General features: G+C 31.4%; 3 protein-coding genes and 1 long non-coding RNA gene across 15 annotated transcripts; 2 read left to right on the forward strand and 2 right to left on the reverse strand.

The window, feature by feature from the left end:
- Positions 1 to 457: 457 nt before the first annotated feature.
- On the reverse strand, positions 458 to 1,814 carry LOC117151868. The gene is made up of 2 exons (XR_004462023.1): positions 1,683 to 1,814; positions 458 to 1,537 (listed from the first exon to the last, which is right to left on the reverse strand). It is a non-coding gene; the product is annotated as an uncharacterized LOC117151868 (long non-coding RNA).
- On the forward strand, positions 1,262 to 15,900 carry LOC100748888 (protein dopey-1 homolog). Of its 8 annotated transcripts, none has more exons than XM_033321782.1 (26): positions 1,262 to 1,515; positions 2,290 to 2,527; positions 2,722 to 2,999; positions 3,089 to 3,254; positions 3,336 to 3,525; positions 3,617 to 3,792; positions 3,876 to 4,148; positions 4,227 to 5,778; positions 5,868 to 6,130; positions 6,206 to 7,343; positions 7,423 to 7,848; positions 7,915 to 8,225; positions 8,295 to 8,496; positions 8,592 to 8,993; positions 9,075 to 9,211; positions 9,316 to 9,469; positions 9,553 to 9,924; positions 9,995 to 10,109; positions 10,294 to 10,465; positions 10,541 to 10,752; positions 10,831 to 10,983; positions 11,068 to 11,263; positions 11,719 to 11,730; positions 12,043 to 12,210; positions 12,289 to 12,400; positions 14,420 to 15,900. In XM_033321782.1, the coding sequence occupies exons 2-26, from the start codon at positions 2,472 to 2,474 to the stop codon at positions 14,621 to 14,623; spliced, it is 7,440 nt and encodes a 2,479-aa protein (XP_033177673.1). In that variant the 5' UTR covers positions 1,262 to 1,515; positions 2,290 to 2,471; the 3' UTR covers positions 14,624 to 15,900. The 8 variants fall into 8 exon arrangements, with proteins under 8 accessions (XP_033177673.1, XP_033177672.1, XP_003491047.1 ...); XM_033321781.1 differs by having other exon boundaries at positions 9,075 to 9,193; positions 9,995 to 10,133; XM_003490999.4 differs by having other exon boundaries at positions 9,995 to 10,133; positions 14,420 to 14,623.
- Positions 12,428 to 17,495, reverse strand: LOC100749599. Of its 5 annotated transcripts, XR_004462022.1 has the most exons (4): positions 14,314 to 14,455; positions 13,601 to 14,229; positions 13,174 to 13,230; positions 12,946 to 13,078 (listed from the first exon to the last, which is right to left on the reverse strand). XR_004462022.1 is itself a non-coding variant. In XM_033321785.1 (2 exons), the coding sequence occupies exons 1-2, from the start codon at positions 17,423 to 17,425 to the stop codon at positions 12,549 to 12,551; spliced, it is 549 nt and encodes a 182-aa protein (XP_033177676.1). In that variant the 5' UTR covers positions 17,426 to 17,495; the 3' UTR covers positions 12,428 to 12,548. The 5 variants fall into 5 exon arrangements, 3 of the variants coding, with proteins under 3 accessions (XP_033177676.1, XP_003491055.1, XP_003491054.1); XR_004462021.1 differs by lacking the exon at positions 14,314 to 14,455 and having other exon boundaries at positions 13,580 to 13,666; XM_033321785.1 differs by lacking the exons at positions 13,174 to 13,230; positions 13,601 to 14,229; positions 14,314 to 14,455 and adding an exon at positions 17,407 to 17,495 and having other exon boundaries at positions 12,428 to 13,078.
- Positions 17,496 to 18,014: 519 nt separating this feature from the next.
- On the forward strand, positions 18,015 to 22,273 carry LOC100749248 (zinc finger protein 287). The gene is made up of 9 exons (XM_012387895.3): positions 18,015 to 18,373; positions 18,458 to 18,921; positions 18,987 to 19,265; positions 19,349 to 19,544; positions 19,628 to 19,885; positions 19,974 to 20,213; positions 20,294 to 20,644; positions 20,728 to 20,897; positions 20,971 to 22,273. Exons 1-9 carry the CDS (start codon positions 18,047 to 18,049, stop codon positions 21,146 to 21,148), a joined length of 2,463 nt encoding a protein of 820 aa, XP_012243318.1. The 5' UTR covers positions 18,015 to 18,046; the 3' UTR covers positions 21,149 to 22,273.
- Positions 22,274 to 22,824: the final 551 nt, after the last annotated feature.

The following is a 22,824-nucleotide window of genomic DNA, read 5'->3' on the forward strand; positions in this document are numbered from 1 at the left end:
GATTGTAAGAGGAAGTAGCAATTATAGGGAACAAGGGAAATATTTGATATTGATAAATGAGTATGTATTTGATACATATAACTTTTCGTGCTTCGTATGACGTATATACGATAAAATGTATCAAACAAACTTCCCCCTATGTACAGGGAATAAGGGGCTTGTGTCCAATCAGAGATAAGTCTAAAGTGAAAAAGATAAGGACGGGCGAAAATCACAGGATAAAGTAATATCGTTCGTTCATACAGCCGTTCGTTTTACTCCAGTTATTGAACTGTTACCAATTATTTAGAAACTATACATATATTTTATAACGCGCTAAACATATTGTATTATCTATATCGGTTAATAAAATAAACTGGTAAGTATGTATAAAAGAATATTTATACTAAAAGCTTATAATTCAGAATTCCTTCATTTGAGGTATTCTGACAGAAAAAAGACATCACAAATAACTATATAACTATTTACATAAAATATTGTATTGCAATTTTAGAATTAAATGGTGATACATAGGACATACGCGAACCGTGTAAAAAATTACGTTGATAATGTAATAAATAAGAATTCAATAATCATAATTACCACGGCATTGAATAAAAACTAGTGAAAGCGAGTTATTATCTGTGAAGTCTATACCAAAAAAAACTGGCAAGATGAACAAGATAATGAAATAGTAATATCTGATTTCAGATACTTAGATTTTAAGAGTTTTGAGAAAAGCTGGAATTTCACTTCGCAGAGATACTTCAAAAAAATGTGGGGATAGTAACGGCCAGTTAAAAAGACAGAATTCCGGCCAATTAGCAAAGTATTGCTATACATCACGTCTATCACGCACGATACAATCTTGTTGTGTACGTGGCCAGCGACGTACACAAACAAAAGAATATTAATTAATAAGAAAAAGACCATACTAAAAATTCTACCTGCATGTATAAAGAGATAGTAAAACAATGATATTTGATTTCAGATATCAAGCTTTTAAAGTCTGAAAAGCTAGAATTCCACTTCATAGATATTACTTCGAAAAAATGTGGGGATAGCAACGGTCAGTTAAGAAGACAGAATTCCGGTCAATTAGCAAGGTATATACTGTTACTGTGTACGCATGGCACAGGTTATACGTCACGCACGTTACCATCTTATTTGTGTACGTGGCCAGCGACGTACACAAACGAAAAAATGCAATAAGTGGCATCGATACACGCGGTGACGTACGCTTGAATTCTTTGTGCTTCGTTATATGTATAGTTCAGTACAACCAACTTCACACAGTCTACATCATACGTGTACACGAAATGATGGAAAAGCTCGTTTGACAGAAGCCTATCACAAAAACTGCGGTGATCCATTTTCAGGATTTTCCAACTGAATTTCCTTCATCTTCCTTGATTTCTCTTTTAATATCGTCTCTTGATGATCGCATTCGTGATCAACAAAACGTGCGCGATTATTCGATACTTTTCACCTTCACCCTTAACGACATATGCAAATTCAAAATGTCAACATCAGAAGGTGAGCTGTTCGTCAGACCTATCTACGAACGATACGATGGACGTTACTAACTTTTTGAATCTCGTTTTGTACCCGTTTACGTAAACAGTATCGAATTAACCTCAAATTAACGGGACGATTGTTAATCGTTCCTTTAAAATATTTTCGAACGAAAACTAAATACGTACATAGATGGTATGAAATTGTGGCGCACGAGTAATTTCAGAAGTACATATTAAGTGACAATAACAAGTGTGTTTACATTGTATCTTTTCAATCCTTCATTTATTTTTAAATCAATATTGAAAAGTATTTTTCGATTTTAACTATATACATATGTTGGACGGATAGGATCGTTGATACGGGCAATCGTAAGCAAACAAAGCATGAACATGAAAGAAACAATGTTATGCCATTCTTATTCAAATTTTTTCTTCTACGTACAATTTTCCTCTACAATCGCGTAGTATACATATTTCTCGGAATGTTAAGAAAGAAATATTATTTTATATCATTTTTGTCGAAAATAATATAACACTTGTCGATCATATGTTACACAGAACGATTAATACAGTTACTCTTGGTAATACAGATAAAACAATCTGTTTTTAACAAAACCACAAAGCCACGACAAATCGTTGAACCAGTCGATAACCACACGTTGCGATTTATTTTTATCAGAGTAAAAACGCAACTGTGTCTGAGAGAACTTAGTTATTCTAAGAAACGCGCGGGGTTGATATTGTAGGTTGTGATCAACATATTTGTCTAAAGGTTACCTGATTTTTTTTTTAGGCAGAGGGATACATTCTTATCTAAACACAATGTGCTGCATGATAAGAGCATTTTTTAATGGCAATTGCCTCTTATGAATCACTTGTGATACCAATCAGTACTGGAATAATGTAAGAAGGATCAAGTATATGTGATACATAGTCGTCTATTTTTATTGTAAATTACAATAAAACATTGTAACAATGGGTTCTATAGCCTTGGAGGAGTTTGAACTCATGAAAGACTCTAAATATAGAGTGTAAGTAAAGTGTTTCATCTGATTGTTTATGTATATTCCAGTCTATTAATATAAAACTTTCCAAAAAGCAAATATAATGACATTGTTTCTAATTATGTTAATATTTACTAAAAGAATATTTGTTCATATGTAATTAAATATAGCATTGAATTTTAATCTTCTATGCAAATTAAAGAACGTTATATTTTATACAGCTATGTGTCAGCTGTTGACAAAGCTCTAAAGAGCTTTGAATATACAAGCGAATGGGCAGATTTAATTTCTGCACTTGGAAAATTAAACAAAGTGTTATTAAGTCATATGAAGTTTCCAGTTATTCCTAGAAGAATTAAGATATCTAAAAGATTAGCACAATGTATGCATCCTGCTTTGCCATCCGGTGTTCATTTAAAAGCTCTAGAAACCTATGACATTATTTTCAAGTGTATGGGCACTAATAGACTGAGTCATGAACTATTTATATATAGTGCTGGTAAGATTAACATTAAACAATTAATCCTTCCATTGCATACTTTAAATTTATTTATTAATTTGTGTTCATTAATTTGAACTTCATTATAGGTCTATTTCCTTTGTTGGGTCATGCTGCTATGAATGTAAGACCATCTTTGTTGACAGTATATGAAACTCATTTTGTACCTCTTGGAGAGAGATTAAGGCCTGGGTTAAGTGGATTTTTAAGTGGTGTTTTACTTGGTTTAGAAGATGGGTCTGACCACTTTGATAGGTAATAATAAAATAAAAACAATGTAAATCATAAGACAAGAACTAAAATATTCTCTTAAACTTTATAAATTTGTTTCTTTAGAACCAACTCCTTGCTTGAGAAAGTATGTGAGGGAGTAGGTCCAGAACATTTTTATGCATGTTTGTGGGATTGTTTAGCTTCAAATTCTGGAATCCGATTACCTGCTATATCTTTTGTATTAGCTCACTTCAACAAAAAACTGCCAATGGAAGAACAAAAGTACATCATGGGCACAGATACTAATATTATGGTAAAAATAAAAATTATTACAAGAGATCAAATATCATTTGTATTTTAATGACTGATTTATACATGAATATTAATTATTATTAATGAATTAGGTTACTGCTCTTTGCGCTGGAGTACAAGACAGTTCTGTGTTAGTACAAAGGAGTGCTTTGGATTTATTGTTAGTTGGTTTTCCTGTACATAATAGTCAATTAACACATGAGCACATGGTATCACTAGTCACAGCTGCTCTTGTCACTATATTGAGGAGAGACATGAGTTTGAATAGGTAAAGTAAAAAGATAAAAGAATGTACATAAAATATATTTAATGGGACATTTTATAAAATTAATTTATGTGTATATATCATAGACGATTGTTTGCATGGCTTTTGGGTACTGAAGTAAGCACATCTATTTTGAAGAGAAGAATGGAAACTAAAGTTTTAGAAAACATGGAGAATACACCTACTTATTTTGATATGTACTCGAAGGAAATGCTAATTGAAGCAATAAAATCATTGTTAAAAGCTGTTTGTGAGGAAAGTCCACAAGATTTAAAGCCATATAGAATACTGGTTTCTTTATTAGAAAAGGCAGATATTGGTCCAGTAATTTTGGATGATATTTTATTTGAAGTTTTTAGGTAAAACAACATATTCAAAACTAATATTGCAAATTAATCTCTTCAATGATATAAAAACTTTTATTTTTTTATTCATAGGACATTTTATAACGCCTGCGGTCAATCAAACAGAGTACCAAAAACAAACGAAGTAGTAAAATCAGCAAACTTGTTATTTTCAACATTAGAACCATCTTACGTATGGATACATTGTGGCCATCTGTTTGAAAAGGCTTGTCAAGGTAGAGCAAAAAGTAAACAAGAAACAGAAGACATTGCCGTGAGGTCTGTAGGTTGTGGAATGCCGAATTTCTTGGAAGTGTGTATATTGACTGAATTTCTGCTCGATACTGTGTCGTTAGATGCATTTATAGACACTCCTTCTGAGCATCTGCCTGGCTTATTCTACGAGATCATTAGTAAACTTTTGTATCACATCGATCTTTTATCTCCTATGGAGATCTCGAGAAGTCTTCGATTGTGCGCGAAAATTCTGACAAAAGTACAGCCGACGGTGGTTTCAAATCATACGGAGAAGAACGAATTGGAAACGAAATTGGATACAACTACGAGTACTACCACAACAGTCAATGATAACTCCTTAACCGCAATTCCTTTGGAAAAGAGCCAATCCGATAGTAAATTGAATAAACCGGACACAACTAGCGGTTCGTTTTCCGAGAAAAGTCCCAGCCCTAGAAGAAGAGCAAACTCGGGAGGTGCCACCAAACGATCCGATAAAAAGTCGAAAAAGAAATCTAGTAAAAGTATCTCAAAATTAAGCGACTCTTTACCAGAACCAAGTACCAATATTTCGGTAGTCGTGGATGCAGAATCTAAAGGTTTGCCAAGAAATAAAAGTATGGACGATATAAAGACCGAATACATAGAAACGAGTACCATTAATTCTCCATCTAAGGATCAGTTGACTACTTTGAAACAGTCAAGTAAAAGTAGTCCTATGGGCTCCACAGGATCCTTGGGTAGAGGACCGTCTCCTGCGTTTCAAGCGCAACATTCGATGTTAGAAAAATGTTTAAGACAGTATGAGACTTTTTACGTGAAATTAGTTAGTAATAGAGTATTGACTAAAGAGAGAACGGTTCAAAATATGTTCGATAATTTGATGATACCGTGTCCAAGGGAGAGTTTCGACGAGAGAATGCGATATCTAGAACTTTTATTAAATTCTAGATTAAATATGGAGGATTCTGGTTTCTTCAGCCAAGATATTTCTGTAATGGAAGATACCAAACAGTTAGACATTCTTCATCTGTATATTGATTCTATTTCACAAGCAGAATGGGATGACGCTATGAAAATGGCCTCCAGCTTGTTTGTTGAACTATCTACATTTCCTAAGTATTTTCTTCCTGGTGATGGACTACTTGTAGAGGAAGAACCGAAGGGAAATATTATTCTTCCAGATTGGTTGAAAGTTTTAGTAGTTTGTACTTGTTGGTTGGGAAAACAACCTGCTTTACAATTAACCAGTATTGCTACTTTGTTAGATTTAGTAGCTTTGTTAAAAGCACATAACGACATTGAGACCTACCCAAAAAGCGGGGAGGGAGTTACAGCTGTAATTATGGTGCCATTATTGAAACAATGGCATATAACTTACTTGATGCAATATACTAACGTATTTCAGGTATTCATATACTTCTTTAAATAATTTTTATATCTATTTAAACTTAGGATAAGGACTGCTTGAGATCTAAAATAAGTATATTTATTAAGGTACTAGCACAATCCTTATGGCATCATCTTGGCGAATTACCTGCACATAAATACAGAATGCGATGTGTTGAATTGTTGCACGAACTGCATCATGCTTTACACAATTCCTGTGATGCTGTAGAGGATGTAATTGGACTAGCACTCACGTCAGAAAATATAGAGAAAAGAATAGAAGCGTTCAATAGGTTTGCCACATTATGGCATCTCGGACGTGAAATTGAAACGAACCCTAGATTGCGAGGTTGTATGAAATCTTTCGATCGGTACGTTATATTATTTTTAATACATTTTTTAGTAATCTTCTATCTCACGTATTATTAATGTAAATTGTTCTACAGATCATTGTTAAAAATACTGGATAATCTACAGCTCGCAGACAACTCTCCTCTAAAGCTTCATGCTCAATCATGGCTTCTGCACTCCTTAATGCGAGGTGATGTTTCACGGGTAGTAGACCCGTTATTGATAATACTCTTAGATCCATCTACCTGTCGTATGAGCGTGCTGCATGTCAGTATACAGCATAGCAATACTGTTTTGACGAAAAACGATCCCATAGAAGAAAAGTCTGAGATACAAGATGATACAGAAGGTGCAGCAAAAATTTACGCGATCAGTTCAGTAGACGGTAATGTGATATACCACGTTAGTGATAGCGTAGATGAAGATAAGAAATGGCGTAAAGGTAAAAAGAAGAAAAAGGCCATAAATCCTGTGAAAGTGAAAAGAATATTTGCCGTAACGACATTGGCCGCCGGTGATAATTGTAATCAGTACGTAACCGAAAAAAATCAATATATGAAAGAACTAGAAGTACCTCCTAGCATATCTGGTAATAGAAAGATCTCTGTTTTTGTGAATCCTTTGTCGCTCAACTGCAATGAGAATTCTAATGACTCTCTGACAGAGGACGATTTGTTGCCTAGTGTGAAAAAGGTAAACTTAACAACAGAGTTGTTAAAGAATGCGACAAGATTCAAAAAGATAGATTTCGACAAAGGTTCGACCGCTAGCTTAGACGAAAGTTTCTATGAATCAGCAAATTCCAGCTTAAAAGCGAAAGAAAAAAATGGGTTTAAGAAACTGAATGGAGAGGTTGGCTCATCTTTGGATTCCATTACTAATAGTTTCGATTCTAGCAGCCCTGAAATTACCAATAAGCAAACAAAACAGAAGAAAGAGTCCATAATAATGCCAGGTAGTTCTAGGGAAGTAGCAGGGACTATCATTAAGGGCAAATATCATAGCACAAACGAATTTGCGACGAATTATGATGTTCACGATGTTGGAAGTTTTGAAGCAAGCGTCGAAGTACCTAGTTGGACGATGGATGACGAAGAAGCAGACTTGGATATTAGTACAACTGCAGAAGAATATTTTAGTAACTCTAGTGGGAATAGTATAGTTGAAGAAATCTTAAATGAAGTGCTTGATAAAGTAATGCATATTTGCGACGTTGTTGAACCATCTAAAAGTGTAAGTGGTCCATCTTCATTTTATATTAAAGAGTTAAGTTATATATCACGTTTGTATCAGCTCAACAATATATTTACAGACTGATGAGACCTCATATCAAAACTCGAAAACGGGTCGCAATTTTGGAATCGGAGTACACAATCTTCATTCACATATGCTGCTTTACTGTGGGGTCTACGATTCGACTAGAACGCTTTACGCATTACGTACACTTCGCAACGAGTTGTTAACGAACACTAGAATGTTTCTATGTTGTGCTGCAACGACTGGTGTAACCAATGCGACAAAAAACACAACATTGTTAAATTTACTAGCTAGACACAGGAAAAGTGTATTTGGGAGGAATTTTCATGGAGACATAGCAAATACAGAATTCATAGCAGCTTATAGAAGTAGCATGTATTTAGAAGTTTTAATTAGTGTGTGCCTTTATTTTGCTAGGAGCTATTATCCTAATTTAGGACAGATGAGACTTACGCACGAAGAAATTTCAGGAAATCGGCAGGTAATAGTATTCATGAAATTTGGTTTAAATTTTTGTAAGTATTGATTAAAATTTTTTTGTCATTAGGTACAACTTGCAAGTGCAGAACTATTGACACTTATATTCTCTGAATTAATTCCTATCGTTCGTGATTCAGGGAAAGGTTTTAGTTGTTATATAATCGATTTACTTACTAAATGTAAAGTACAAAAAGTTGCATTACATTGTCTTGTATCTAGCGTGATGAATATGAAAAATGCTCATAAGGAAAATGAAGAGGTATTTACATTTACAGAAGAAATCATTTCATTCAATGATCCAGTCATAGACAATGATACAAGTAAATGCAAATACAGAGCAAGCGATCATACAGAGGCTTTTCAAATACAACTATTAAGGTACATATTTAAAAATATAAGGAATCGTACGTTTCGCGTTATATTAATAAATATTTTTTGTAATTGAAGGTTATTATTAGCTTTAATCATGTTAGAACATCAATGTGGTAATCAGAAAGGTGAAGAAATATGCCCACCAACTACACCAACACCGAGTACTCCAACAAAGACTGTTCCTAACATTATGGGAAGTAGCTTAAAGTATTTAGTTGGTACATCAATTCCACAACAACCAATGTTCCTTGCTAGCATATTAAGTGCTTTACAATTGGTAAATATGTACTTTCAATACTCTCACACTTACAAAATATTATTTCAATGGTTTTCTTCATTTATTTTTTCTATAAAATCTAATTCTTTTTATAGGAACACATGAGACATTTACACCAACACTGGACAACTCTCGTTACTTCCAGTCTTCCCTTCATGGGATCTTCGTTAACATCTATAGTTACGTCAGTTATCCACCAATTATGTTGCAATATCGAAAACTTAGCGTCGTATTATATCAACGAAGAAACAACAACGGCGACAAAGTTACAAGATATAAGCACACTGGAGTGTTGTCTTCCTGCGGATTATACAGTGACACATCTAGAAGCTTTAACATTTTTACTTCATTATTGTTTATTGGATACATCGCAACAAATAGGCTTTTCATTTAATCAGCCTTTGAGTGGCACTATTCAGACGGGAATACCTGGAGCAAATCCAAGCCAAATATTCAATAATCTTATTCACGTGTTTATGCCGAGCCCACTTTCTCCAGTAAGAATATAAAGAATATACGTTTTCAAAAATATTATAATAAAAAATATATGTATGTATGTATATATTTCTGTTTTATAGGAGCTTACTACATCAAAAGATAAAAATGGAGTTAGTGAATTACAGCAGCATGCTCGAAGAACTGCTTTAAGTCACCTGCCAAGAATAATTGCATCTCTCTCCACTCTTTGGCAAGCAGTGTTAGCAACCAAGGACAAGTTTGTCTTATCCTTAACTTTTTTTTTGTTTCTTTTTTTCTTTTTATTTGAAGTGTCTAAAAATATATATTATACTAATGAATCTTTTTTAAACCAAAATATAGTGATCAAGCCAGTTGTGTAGTAGGAAGTCCAAGAATAGTGAAGCATCAATTACTAGAACTCTTGTCTCCCATATCTTTCCATCACGGTGTAAACTTTTTGGCCGCCATTGCTGTTGCCTGGCACGAGAGGCGGCAGCCTTCTGGTTCTAAGAAGGTAATTATATTACCAGGCTTATATAACTTTTCATATCATATAACATGTATAATATACATATGTCTCTTTATTTACTTAATTAGGTGCTTCCAGAAGCTTGTTCAAATCAACAAGTTATGGTTGATTTAGTAAGCGCAATCCGTGTGATGCCTATTGATACTTTGGTTCAGACTGTTCATCAAGTTGTAAAGAATCAACCACCGATTCATGGTGTGAAGCAAGATTTTTCGTTAGAAGTTTCTGTGTTGGAACTGCTCTATGTTTATATGCAAAGTAATACGTCTCAATCTCTAATTGAATCTTGGGCATCTTTACTTGGTCTACTCAAAGACGGCCTATCTTTAACGGCGCCTGCTCAATTTCTATTATTGGCGATCTTAAATGAATATGTACAGAAATGTCCCCCTATGCAAGAAAAGAAGGATATTAGAGATCTGCAAGATGTGTCTGCAAAGGTACTTTCTTCAGATTTTCTTTTAATTAACAAATTTTTATCTCTACATTTTTGATTTAACCATATTTTAGTTGGTTGAGTCATGTTCGCAAATAGCTGGAGCATGTTTAGAACAAACAACCTGGTTAAGAAGAAATTTAGCAGTAAGGGAAGACGCATTTGAAGTTGCTGAAGGATCATCGGAAGGTAAAGAAGGCAAAAGTGGTGCTGGTGCGTAATATGCTTTTCTTTTAGAAAAACTTTATTTTCCATTTTATATTAGTAACCGTAATCCTTATTGTTTGTTTGTTATTTTTTCCATGTTAGAGCAATATGCCTCAGCATTCTAATCCTGACTTGACAGAGAAACTAACAAAATTGTTTTTTGCAGTAACACCCGGCACACCACCTAATGCAGCATATAGTATCCAAGCTCAAGCAGTATTAGCAGAAATAGTAGCACCCTTGTTGGATGTTAGTTATGGTTCCCAAGAAAAAGAACGTGTAGTGACGCTGTTAACCAATCTCATGTATAATATTACGCCATATCTTAAAAATCATTCGTAAGATTCTATCCTATCTAATTGATTAATATCGTTTTTGGACATATTGTGTTCTACTAATTACTAAACTTTTAGGACAAAGAATATTGCCTCGTTTACGGCTTGTTCTCAATTACTGAGCTCCTTATCAGGTTACCAATATACAAGGAAAGCATGGCGCAAAGATGTGCTGGATCTTCTGCTAGATTCTGCTTTCTTCCAAATGACACCAGCATGTTTACCATATTGGAGGACTATCATAGATAATTTAATGACACATGACAATACAACATTCCGAGATTTAATGAGTAGTTATCTTTCTGAACAGAATGACAAATAAATAGATTATTAACGCGTTTATTTTAAATAAATTTACTTCGTTGTAGATCGCGTTTCAATGGCTCAAAGTAGCAGTATCAGTATATTCTCTTCGAAAGAGCAAGAATATGAACAGAAAGCCCAACTTTTAAAAAGGTTAGCATATGTGATACTATGCAGCGAAATGGATCAATATCACAAATACATGCCTGAAATTCAAGGTGAGTTACCTCTGAAACGTTAATAAATTTCATATAATATTGACTTTATTATTATTATTATTTATTATTGTTATTTATTACCAGAACGACTTGCGGACAGTTTGCGACTACCACAAGTAATTCCATCTATTCAAGCACAAGTGTTTCTTTGTTTCCGGGTGCTACTTCTTAGAATGTCTCCACAACACGCAACTTCCTTATGGCCGGTAATAGTTAGCGAACTTGTTCAAGTTTTCCTATACATTGAACAAGAACTGAACACAGATAGTGAAGAATTCAGGTAAAATAACATTTTATGTTTTTAATTATGGGAGTTATTTTGCTTTTGGGACTTTGGTGCTTTCAGTGCATGATACTTCAATGGATTTTGTTCAAGAATTATCAAAAGGAGGAAAAATATGTACATATAATAATATTTTATTCGGAATTCATTTTATTAATACATTTAAGATATATATAAATATATATATATATATTATCAATTGTTATTTATTTGATATTAAAATCGTATTCAATTTCTTTTTAAATTAAATTTAAATCCTGAGAATTTTATGTAGTCTGATAATCTTGCGCTAAGCGTAATATAATACTATGTCCTACTTAAAGTGTTTGGTTCTATTCCTTACTAACATTAATAATACCTCTAATGTCATATTGTTTTTGACTCTGTTTCGGTATCCGTGATTTGGTGGAATTTATGATGCCTCCGTAAATTGATTGGTGTTGGGACATCAGTCGTCATGGCAGGTAATTTTGAATGCTTCTTGCATATTAACGTATACGAAACGAAATGTAATTTTTAAACATATCTATATTTTAGATATTTCGTCCCTATTGGAAGAAGTGTAATATTTTCATAAAATCGTTAAAAGATAATATTACAGTTCTTCAAGAAACATTTCGTAGTATTGGGAGATAGTTGATAATCAATGGGAAATGTGTTTGTTTTGTTTTTCTGCTTCTGATTGCAATATGCTAGAACTAGTAAAGAAAATTAATTGAAAGTTTATTAATTAAATTAATCTTTTATAAGATATTATATTTTCAATTTTTATACAGTTCACATATAAAACTACTCTCAGCTTTGGATTCATCTTGGGCTGTGAATGCTAGTAATGGACTTCAAGCACATGGCCATCCCCATTGGTTGCAATTGCAACTTGCAGCTGCTAAATTATTAGATTTAGCACTGCTTTTACCTGCACACAGGCTTCCTCAATTTCAAATGTAAGTTAAAAGTACAAACAATATTTATAAGAATAATTCTTATAAAGGAAATTACATAAAATTGGAAATTTTGTACAGGTATAGATGGGCATTTGTAGGGGATTCAGCGGTAGGATCCATGGAAAACAATAATCTATCTTCTGATTTTGTACCACACATTACGAGAATAGCAAAACTGATGGACAGTAAGGTATGTTTAAAAAACAATTTATGTTCAATTTTACAAACCTTTCCATTACTTTATTCAAATTAGTATATATTCAGTATTCCACTGTGTCACATAAAGTGTATTGAAGGTACAGCAAAGCATTACATTTTTTTCTGTATTTTAACACAAATTATGTGATATAAAAATTGTCTTCCTTTGGAAGACACTGTTCCGGTAATAGACATTGTTGCGTTCTTTCGTCAAATACGTATTCTTCCTTACATTCGCATCCACTTTTACATGGCGTGTAACAATCTACCATATCCGGTTCGGTACAAGTAAATTGACAAAGGCAATGGGTCCAAACGGATCTTTCATCACATTGTTGAAAATTTTTAGTGATCATATAATCGAGTTCTTCATAGTCGTATCCAGGAATCCGATGTTTCGTGTATCGATACACTTTCTCTGGCTTATACCACTCCAACTGTGCGACTGATGATCTTTTTTTGAGAGAATCGCCACTATTTTCAAACGGAATCTGAAGATCATTTTTGTGGGGGTAAACGTTGTTTTGTATATTTGCGTCTTCGAAATTGCTCAAAATGTAAAAGTCATCCTGAACCATATCCAGATGATCTTTGTCAAAGTTTCCAATGTAATTGGCCGGCATATTTTCGTAAAATTCTAAATCTTTATAATCAGAATCATCCGTATATTCTACAAAATACAGTGTAATTATAATACATTGCAAATAAATACGATAAAAAGTTTAATTCGGTTTTCATAGTAAAATATTATTCAAGTAAGCTTACTGTGTGATTTATATCATTTAATTTCTATTAATTGCAGTCAATTAACTTTAACGAAGTCTATTGAAAGCGGAAAAAATATAATGGACCATTAAGCATATCGTCATTTTTCCCCGTTTATTTATGTAATTCAAAATAAATATTGTATTAAAAAATGTTTAACTCATCAAAAGAATGATTCTTTATATTTTAGATAGAGTAATAAATTAAAAAACCAGTCTTAAATTATAGTAGTATATATAAACTACCAAAATATAAGTAAAAGATACATTTAAATAGAACTTTTTTAAAGATTTTGTATGTTATTATAACAATAATTTATAACTCAATGAAGTTCATCATATTGATCAATTAAACAAAATTTTTTGGACATATATCTATTTATTTTAAATATTTAAAAAACACTTACGTGATTGTGTATAACACTTACGGGCATTTATCACTACGATAAAATAAAAAATGAAACAAGTAACTGTTCTTAATCCAGTCACTGCCATGGTCACTTTCAAACTGATTGACAGTAAACTGAGTACAGTCTTTTATTACAAATGTACTTAATGAACACTGTATGTAACTTCACTCACATATTTCTCTTAATTATAAAATCTATTTTAATTGTTACTAAAGAAAATATTATATATTTAATATTATATATTTATAATTTCCTAATTTTATTTATACTAAACAAAATTTGTCTTATCTAAGTATTTATGAATCTGCTTTTATTTAGTTATTATTAGTATTCTCTGACTTTTTTTATTATTTTTATATCTTAATATTTTAAAAGTATGGTTTAACTAAATAGAATGCACACACTACTTTGGTCTGCTTTCATCAATTCTGATGAAATACTTATTTTAGTATCATGCAAATTATATATAGATATATGTATTTTATTTTTGTAACTATGCCAATCACTCTCTATTTCAATAGTTCAGTGCTTACATTATATTTGATATTATAAACTACATACTAGTAAATTACTTTTTAACAATTTCATAGGTAATATTTATTTGTACTTTTAATCCAAGTTTAATTTAGAGGTTTCCATTTCCATTTCTATGAAGCAAGAAGAAATAAAAGATAAGATTAGGATATATTTATAAAAATATGTATAATATATATGCTGGCATTATATTATACTTCTTATTTTACAGTTATAAATAACAGAACAAATTACTGAACAGGTGTTTCTTGCATTGTTCGAAAATCATTCATGATTCTATGTGAAATATCTGCTTTATTCCAGTATAAACAGGAAGGAAACACTGTGAAAGCTGTACCCGGTGAACTACTTCTAACGTCGAATAACATTCGTTCATTGCAAGATCTGCATTATTTTTTTACAACACTGAGTCGCAGATCGAGTGATACACAGGCACCATTGAATGTTACACAACTGGAAGCAGTGATTGAACAAGATTTTCTTGAAAAAATGCCAGCTGCAAGGTAGTAGTAATATACGCATTAAATAATGTAATGAGACAACTTTTTAAAGAAGAAAGATGGAAAAGTATCTGAACATCTTTATTCTTTGTTATTTTTTTAAATACAATAAATTGGGAGACCATGATTCTCTTTAAAGGAGTGATCTAATTCTATAAAATCAATTCTATACAATCTTATCGTTACAAGCTGTACATCAAGAATTAAGTAACGTAGGACATGTATTATATAGTGATATTCAAATGAATATTTGATTTTTATTAATTAAGCTTCTAACTTGTCTCCTCATTCGGTTGTGAATAGTTATCAAAAAATACGCCAGGCTGGTGCCTAGCTGAATATTAATATCTGTAGAAAAATATGTACAGTGTAACATAATATTTTATTGAAACGTTATTTTTTCAACGGTCTCGAAAAAGAGTTGTTTGTTCTTTGTTTATCATGTATACCCCATTATCCTAACATTAATGAAATTTTAGAAGATGATCAATATAATGATATATCTTATATATATATATATATAAGCAAAAATTTCTTATTTTCTTTAAATTTACACATCAATTTATGAAAAGTACAATATACATAATATATCCAATGAAGCTTTTAGTTGATTGTACATATTCATATCAATAAATCTTCCTTTTCTTATTATTTTGAGAACTAAAAATAAACGTCTATAAGTAAACTGTGGTGATTTTTAAACTGCAAACATCAGGAAATATTAACTGCTAGTATATTTGAAAACGTTAATTATTATATTTAAAAATTTAATATATACGAAGGAGAAAATGAAAAAACAGAGTACATTTGTATATGTATCATGTGTGTGAATATTATTGCCATGTCTTTCTTAAGACTTAATATTGCTGTATTGATTATTAAGTGTACACTATTTAGGTTTGTAATAAAACTTGAACTTCACTATCTCTTAAATTTTATTTTACTAATGGAGTTATAATTTTCACGCATGTGACTCATTGATTCATATGTAATTAAACCGACAAGAAAACTTCCTGTAAAATTATTTTTCTATATGTAAACACATAAAAATTTCAAGATGTAAGTCTTTAAACAGTTTGTGAAACACACAATTCATTTATGAGACATTTATTAGAGTTGCCATTTTTATTTTATAATGTATTTCTATACATATATAGAGATATATATATATATTTGCTATGTAATTGCTACCGCATTGTCACCGTCTCCTTATGCTATTTTACTTCTATTTAGATGCGAAACAAATTAACTAAATAAACATATACGAAATATTGTACACTATTATTGATCTACTGATTAAAGAAATAAGCAACAAGAAACCAAGTATATCGATACAAACAAGAATTTTATAATCAATGCTTGTTGTGTGATGAAATGACATTTGTTATTCCCTTTTAAAAGGTATCTATGTATTATTTAATTATTTAATATGCATACATAATGTGAATATTCCATAATTTAAATGACATGCATTTGTTATTTATATAATGTAAGAATGAAAAAATAATTTTTCAATTGAAAACATTTCATTCTAATTATATAAGGAGAAATGTTCATACTTTAATTTTCGTAATATTCACATACTATTATTAATATAAATGTTTTAGAATAGTATATTAAAAGATTGTATATTTTATAGAGATGTAATGCATTTCTTTGAACAGAATTTTTTATTTAAGCAATTGTACAATCAAATTAATATTTGATAGCGTGTACATTATCTTCTACAAAAATATTTTCAATTGTTCAATGGAACAACTTATTAAGCATTATTACATTTTGTAAATATTTTAAGATATAATTTTAGTTACACAATTTTTTAAATCGTGCAATACTTTCATAAGAAAGTCCATACTTATTATGTTCCTTGCTCTCCACCTTCTTTTTGTTTCATATTTTTGTAAACAGATCAAAAAAATTCAAGAAATTCAATTATAAAATCTGTTATATTGTAAAACATATTGGCAAAGCCAGATATGAGTGATATTCATATATATTTATGTTGAAATATGTAAATTTATAAAATAAATTAATGTTCAACAAAATATTGCATAATTCACCTACTCATTTAACTACAATTTCCCACCCCAAATTCTCAGGAAATACTGTTATCTTAGTCAAATATAGAATTGCAATTATTTTACGATATAGTAATGAAAGTAAGTAGCCTGCAAGAAAAATTTATAAACGAATTTTATGTATGATTTTATCTAATTTAGTTGCATGTTATTTTTCAGATTTTTAAATATTTAAAATTTATGCTATGTTTTTCTTTGATTCTCGAATAATTGTTGAGAATAATCGATTATTCATATATAAATATTACTAAATACAAAGCCAACATTCTTCCCATCGAAATATTCAGAATTCAACCCATATTCTTTTACCATATTTATCTAACAATAAGTTATATTATTAACACTAAACTTAAAGATACTTTAGAACGTAGAGACGACCATATAAAATAAACGATTATTTATTTATTTATTTATTCATATAAAAATCATTTCGTGGTCATGAAAAATTCTAAATGTGCCATTGTAGAATTAAAAATAGGTTTCCAGAAAAGGAATGAACAACCGTAAATTTAAATTGACCGCGTTTTTTGTTAACTGTCTATGATTCTTACTCGACGATCAATGATCTTCGCCACGCCATTAAAATCGAATATATTCATCAAATCTACGATTTACTATTTTTATTTACAATTCTATCACAATCGTTTAGGTTCCAACGATACTGTTTTCTGGGATCGATCACGATGAATATAAATAAAATAAAAATAATTACCAATGCAACACCGAATCATATCATGAAGCGATAATGCCTAAAGTTCTGAGAGATGGCTTTTAGAGCAGCAGTTATCAAAACATAGTGACTAGTGACTACATAAAACTACATAAGGTGTTGTCGTACGGGGGTAAGAAAAATGCCAGAGAACCGGAGATACTTAGTTGGAAGGTGCATATGATAGACGACGGTATTAAGCAATATCCATGCACATAAGCGGTTACGCACGAGAACCGGTTCTCTTGAATCTTTACACTTGAAAGGCTAAGTTTCCGAACGGTCAAAACGGCACAAGGTGAAAGTAGAATGATAAAAGAAAAATTTCAAGTTCCCAGAACGAGTATCACCCGTTGAAGCATCTGGGTGGCATGTACAACGTGACTGAGAAAAAGATGAATGCATTGTTTGATCACAATTTCGTGGCTGGACTCCTGCGTTCGGTATGGGCTGTTGGCTAACCTAAATTGTGAAGCTGATCGTATTTTGCGATCGCATATACCAACGTGAATATAACTACGGAAAATAAACACATACGTATCGTGGTGTGATTATCGTCACGTTAACGTTAATCATATCATCGTGGAGATTAAGATTAAGAGATCGTCGTAGAGTGCAACGGTTCACTACCAAATTGTTTACAATGGCTGTGCCTAACAAGTGGGAGAATGCTTGTAGATTATGCTCAGAGGAGAAAAACGAAATGCTGTCGATTTTTGGTAACGAAGGTGTACAGCGTAAAGTGGCACAAAAGTTACGTGCTTGCCTGCCAGTTCTAGTGTACAAAACCGATCCACTGCCAAAGCAAATATGTCAGTTCTGTGCCGCCAGGTTGGACGACGTTTATGAGTTTAGAGAATACTGTCTGAGCGTTTACAAAAGCATGCACTTGAAGCTGTTAGCTTATAAGAACATTGAATCTGTTCAGATTTATTTAGAAGCAATGAGAAATTCTCCTGATCCCTGTCAGGTATATTTCATTTTCTTTTCAGATTAATTCATATTGTGTAATTGTTTGTATATTTTTTTGAATAAACAACATCGTGATTCTTAGGCCCAACTATGGAGAGAAAAGGCTAGAGCACCACCACCATTAGTACCTTTGCCAGTTTCACTGCCAGTTGAAAGTCCATCAATGCCAATAGATATTAGTCAAGACCATCAAAATAGTTGCATTGAATCATTACCTGAATTGCCATGTGAAGTAGAGATCAAAGAAATGACTACAGAACCAATATTGGGAATAGGTGTTAATGTATATGAACCATCACATAAAAACAACATAGAAAATGAATCATATGATAAGTTAGATATAATAGTGGAACAAAATACAAGCTTATTAAAAGAAGAAAGCAATGACTCAAAACAAGGAATACAGGTAAAAGAAGAAGAAAAGAGGACGAGTATTTTAGAACAAGTACTAATGGGTAGTTTAACAATGAATGATAGGAAGGACTTAAATTCAGAAACAAAGCTATCCTCTAAGTGGTGGTGTACTCCTTGCAATAGTTATTATAAGTAAGTTTTTACTAATTACAATGTATTTTGTGCATAGTTTTGTAATTAGTAATTATTCATTGCAGAACAAAGGAAAGTTTAATGAAACATATGCAGTTACATTGTCCAAGAAAGTATAATTGCAGGAAATGTTCTGCTTGTTTTGAGTTGGTAGAAGATTTGGCTAAACATGAAGCTACTAATCATTTAAAAGTAACATTAGACTTTGATAGAAGTGTTCTAGATTGCGACCAATGTGATAGACAATTTGTTAGTTGGGAGATGCTGAAGAAACATAGATTACGTGATCACTTAACTCAAATAAATGAAATTGGGTCTAATACATGGTGCTCTTTATGTAATAGGTTGTGTACATTTTCCATTCATCGCAATTCTGATTTTTTTAATTCCTCTGACTTTCGTTATATCTAACTTCTTCATTTCATAGATTTTTCCCAAGTGTGGAAACTTATCAAAGTCATATTCAATTACATGAGGTCAGTAATTACACACCAACAAAAATATTACACCTAACGAATCAACAATCGGCGAAGGTTCTTAAAAGTGAAGAACCTTCAAAAGAAGTGAAGAGGGAACATTTTACAGACGCTACTAAGTCACTTACGTGTCCTACTTGCGGAAAAGTAAATAGTCTTATGTATGCTTTGTACAAAATATTAATTATACATTAACAATTACATTTTTTAAATCCTCATTCTTTTTACAGGTTTGTACTCAACAAAGTGCGTTATCAAATCACATGCGTACTCATGAACCAAAAAGACATAAATGTGATATATGCGGACGATCATTTGGACTTTTCATACGTCTAGCAGCACATAGAATGAGTGAACATAGTCAGCAACCTACAATGTCGCCTGTAATGGCTAGCGTTGAACAAGAAGAAGCATTAAATGCCGAAAGGGAAGCTAAGGAGGCAAGAGAAGCTAGAACTCGTGCATCAAGAACTAGGACATATTCAGAGGTTTTATTACATATATTTATATATATATATTATTCGAAAAGGTCATTGTGAAAACATAAAAATAAAATTACAATATTATAAACTGCAGATGATAGAAAGAGAAGATATTCCTAATCATGAAGAACCACCTTTAAAAAGAAACGTTCCATTAAATACCAATGCATTTAAAAATGTGGCAAGATGTGGTATCTGTTTACAGTGGTTCAGCGATCACACTACAATGTTAACGCATTTACAGACACATTCGGATAATTTCACTTGTAAAAATTTCATGTGTCATATATGTAAAAAATCTTTCAAGGAAAAGTGGCAATTATTTAGACACGAGGTATGTAATTATTATTCTTGAAATATATTTTTCTCTGTTTTGTGCATCTTTTAATGTGTTTTTCTTAATTTTAATAATAGGTATCTCATAAACGAAATGAATCTGCATCAGTATATATATGCACAGTATGTAACAAATCATTCGTAGATAAAAATGCATATAAAGTACATCAAAAAACGCACATTGTTGACAAAACATATCACTGTCCTAAGTGTAATAAAATATTTTTTAAAGAAGTATCTCTGCTAACTCATCAATGCACGGCAGAAATTGTGCTCGGTAAAAAAGGAGTATCCTCAAAGTCTTCGCAAAAGTCTGCATCATTGAGTAACAGTAAAAGATATAAATGTTCCAAATGCAATGCGTCTTTTAGTAGTTTCCAATCGAAAAACTCTCATATGAGAGTACATATGGAAAGTTCACATACAACAGTAAGTAACTCATACAAAATTCTTTTTACTAATTTTTAGGCTTTCACCATATTTGAAAATTCATCTTTCTATTATTCATATAGGTGCGAAAACAAGATTTAAAGGAGGAATCAGAAGAAGAAAAAACTATGCCAAAATTAACACCTGAAACATCATTGGAATATTCAGTTCCTCCTATTGAACCAAAAGTAGAAATAAACGAGGAAAGTACACCACCTCCTGTTAAACGAACTCTAATCAGGACAACTGGCGGGTAAGATTTAAATTTATATTAAAACTTAGAAAGATTTATAAAGTATTAATATCTGTAATATTTATAATACTAGGTATCGGTGCGGAGTATGTCAGTCTCCATTTGTTTTACGGGAACTAGCTGTTGCACATTTAAGATCTGCACATCCTCTGATGCCATATCAGTGCCCTTATTGTAAGAAACGATTCACCACGCAATATACATTCACGCATCATATTAAGACAGACCATCCTGATGAGCACGAGAATTGAATTGTATAAGTCAACATGCCAAACGATTATTATACCATAAAATAATGCCTTTGAGAATAGGGTAACTTTTGTTTATACAGAGTGATAACAACTAATACGATGCTCAAGTCTTAAACTATTTGCAGCTATGTAAAAGAGGAAAATTTTGAACCAAAATTTGTTTTCGTAAAATTAAAATTGAAATTGAAATTAATTCTTTTCAATTTGTTACAAAATTTCTTAATAAAACATAATATAATATGTTTTTTTAATTCATTCTAAGGTCCCCTATAATGTAATGATCTTAATTTCACTATGAAAACAAACTATTTTTAAAATTGATTATGGTTATTTGTAGTATACTGGATACTGATAAATTTTGGTTCATAATTTCTTTTGTTACGTGACAGCAAGTGGCCAAAGAGTTGTTGATGTCGCGTTAGACAAAACACCCTGTGTATGAGAGATTTATATAATTACATATATACTTACATACTGTGCACTGTTAGAAAGAAGTCCCGCTGAAGGATAGATTCAACACAATCATAAAGAATGCATATTGGTGGAAAGTGTCACATGAATAAATAAAACAATATAGCAACGCATGACAGTGAGCGATAGAGAACAGTATGTACCCTCTCTTGACTCTGTGCCGTGCCGCAGGACTTCTTTCCAACAGCGCACTATATATGTATTAACAGTGATCGGTTTTATGCTGAAGCTGTTTTATTTAATAATCTGGCACTCTAGTTCCTGAACAAAATAATTGGCCTTAAATAAAAATTTTGTAGTTTTCTTTGGTAAAAAATGAAAAAAAATATATATTATATATATTCATAAATAAATATAGATTGTGTTGAACGAAATATAGTTTTTAATAATGAATAAGTATCATTTATTAATAGGAGACTGGAATAGAACTAGTACTTATACTGAACGTGCCTATTTAAGTACTGTATCATAGTGCTATACGAGTTTTTAGTCAAGTTGATTTATAAATGCCGAAGAGACGTATTATCGTATTAGATATTATATTAGGTTTATCCAAAAGTTTTTTTCGTTTTATAAGGAAATAATAGATCCACAACATTTTTTGTTTTATATTATTTTTTTGAATTATGTATGATTCATTTTGTTCCAATAGAATTTTGTTCTATGAATAGAATAGCATTTTGTTCTCAATAAAATAATATAAAACAAAAAATGTCATTCATGCTGTAGTATTGTGTATTATTTCTTTATAAAAGGAAAAAAACTTTAGGTCAACCTAATACATATATGTCGTTCATTAGCGATAGTTTTACAGAGTTGATAAAAGTGTTATATATATATATATACATATATATATATATATATACATTCATTTATATCATCCATTAGCATTGACAGACATTCCTCTTTTTTCATAAGGAAATTTTGGAAATCCTAAAAAGCTGTTTTTATTTTTTCCTTCTTTCCTTATAATTAATTTTGAATTAATTCTAGGAAAACTAGATAATAAAAATAAACCTAGTAAATAAAAGCAGATAGGTAAACTTATCGTTACTGTAAATTATTATTATTGTTTTATTTTATATATAGAATATTTACAATAAAAGGTCACTACCAAGAGAAAGCTTTGTACGCTTATTAAATAAACTTTTATTACAGAAAACAATTCTCTGTGTAAAGTTAATGTGTAAAGTCTTTTCGGTATA

This window comes from Bombus impatiens, unplaced genomic scaffold (assembly GCF_000188095.3).
Source record: "Bombus impatiens unplaced genomic scaffold, BIMP_2.2 scf_0491, whole genome shotgun sequence".
In the NCBI taxonomy this organism is placed as follows: Eukaryota; Metazoa; Arthropoda; class Insecta; order Hymenoptera; family Apidae; genus Bombus; species Bombus impatiens.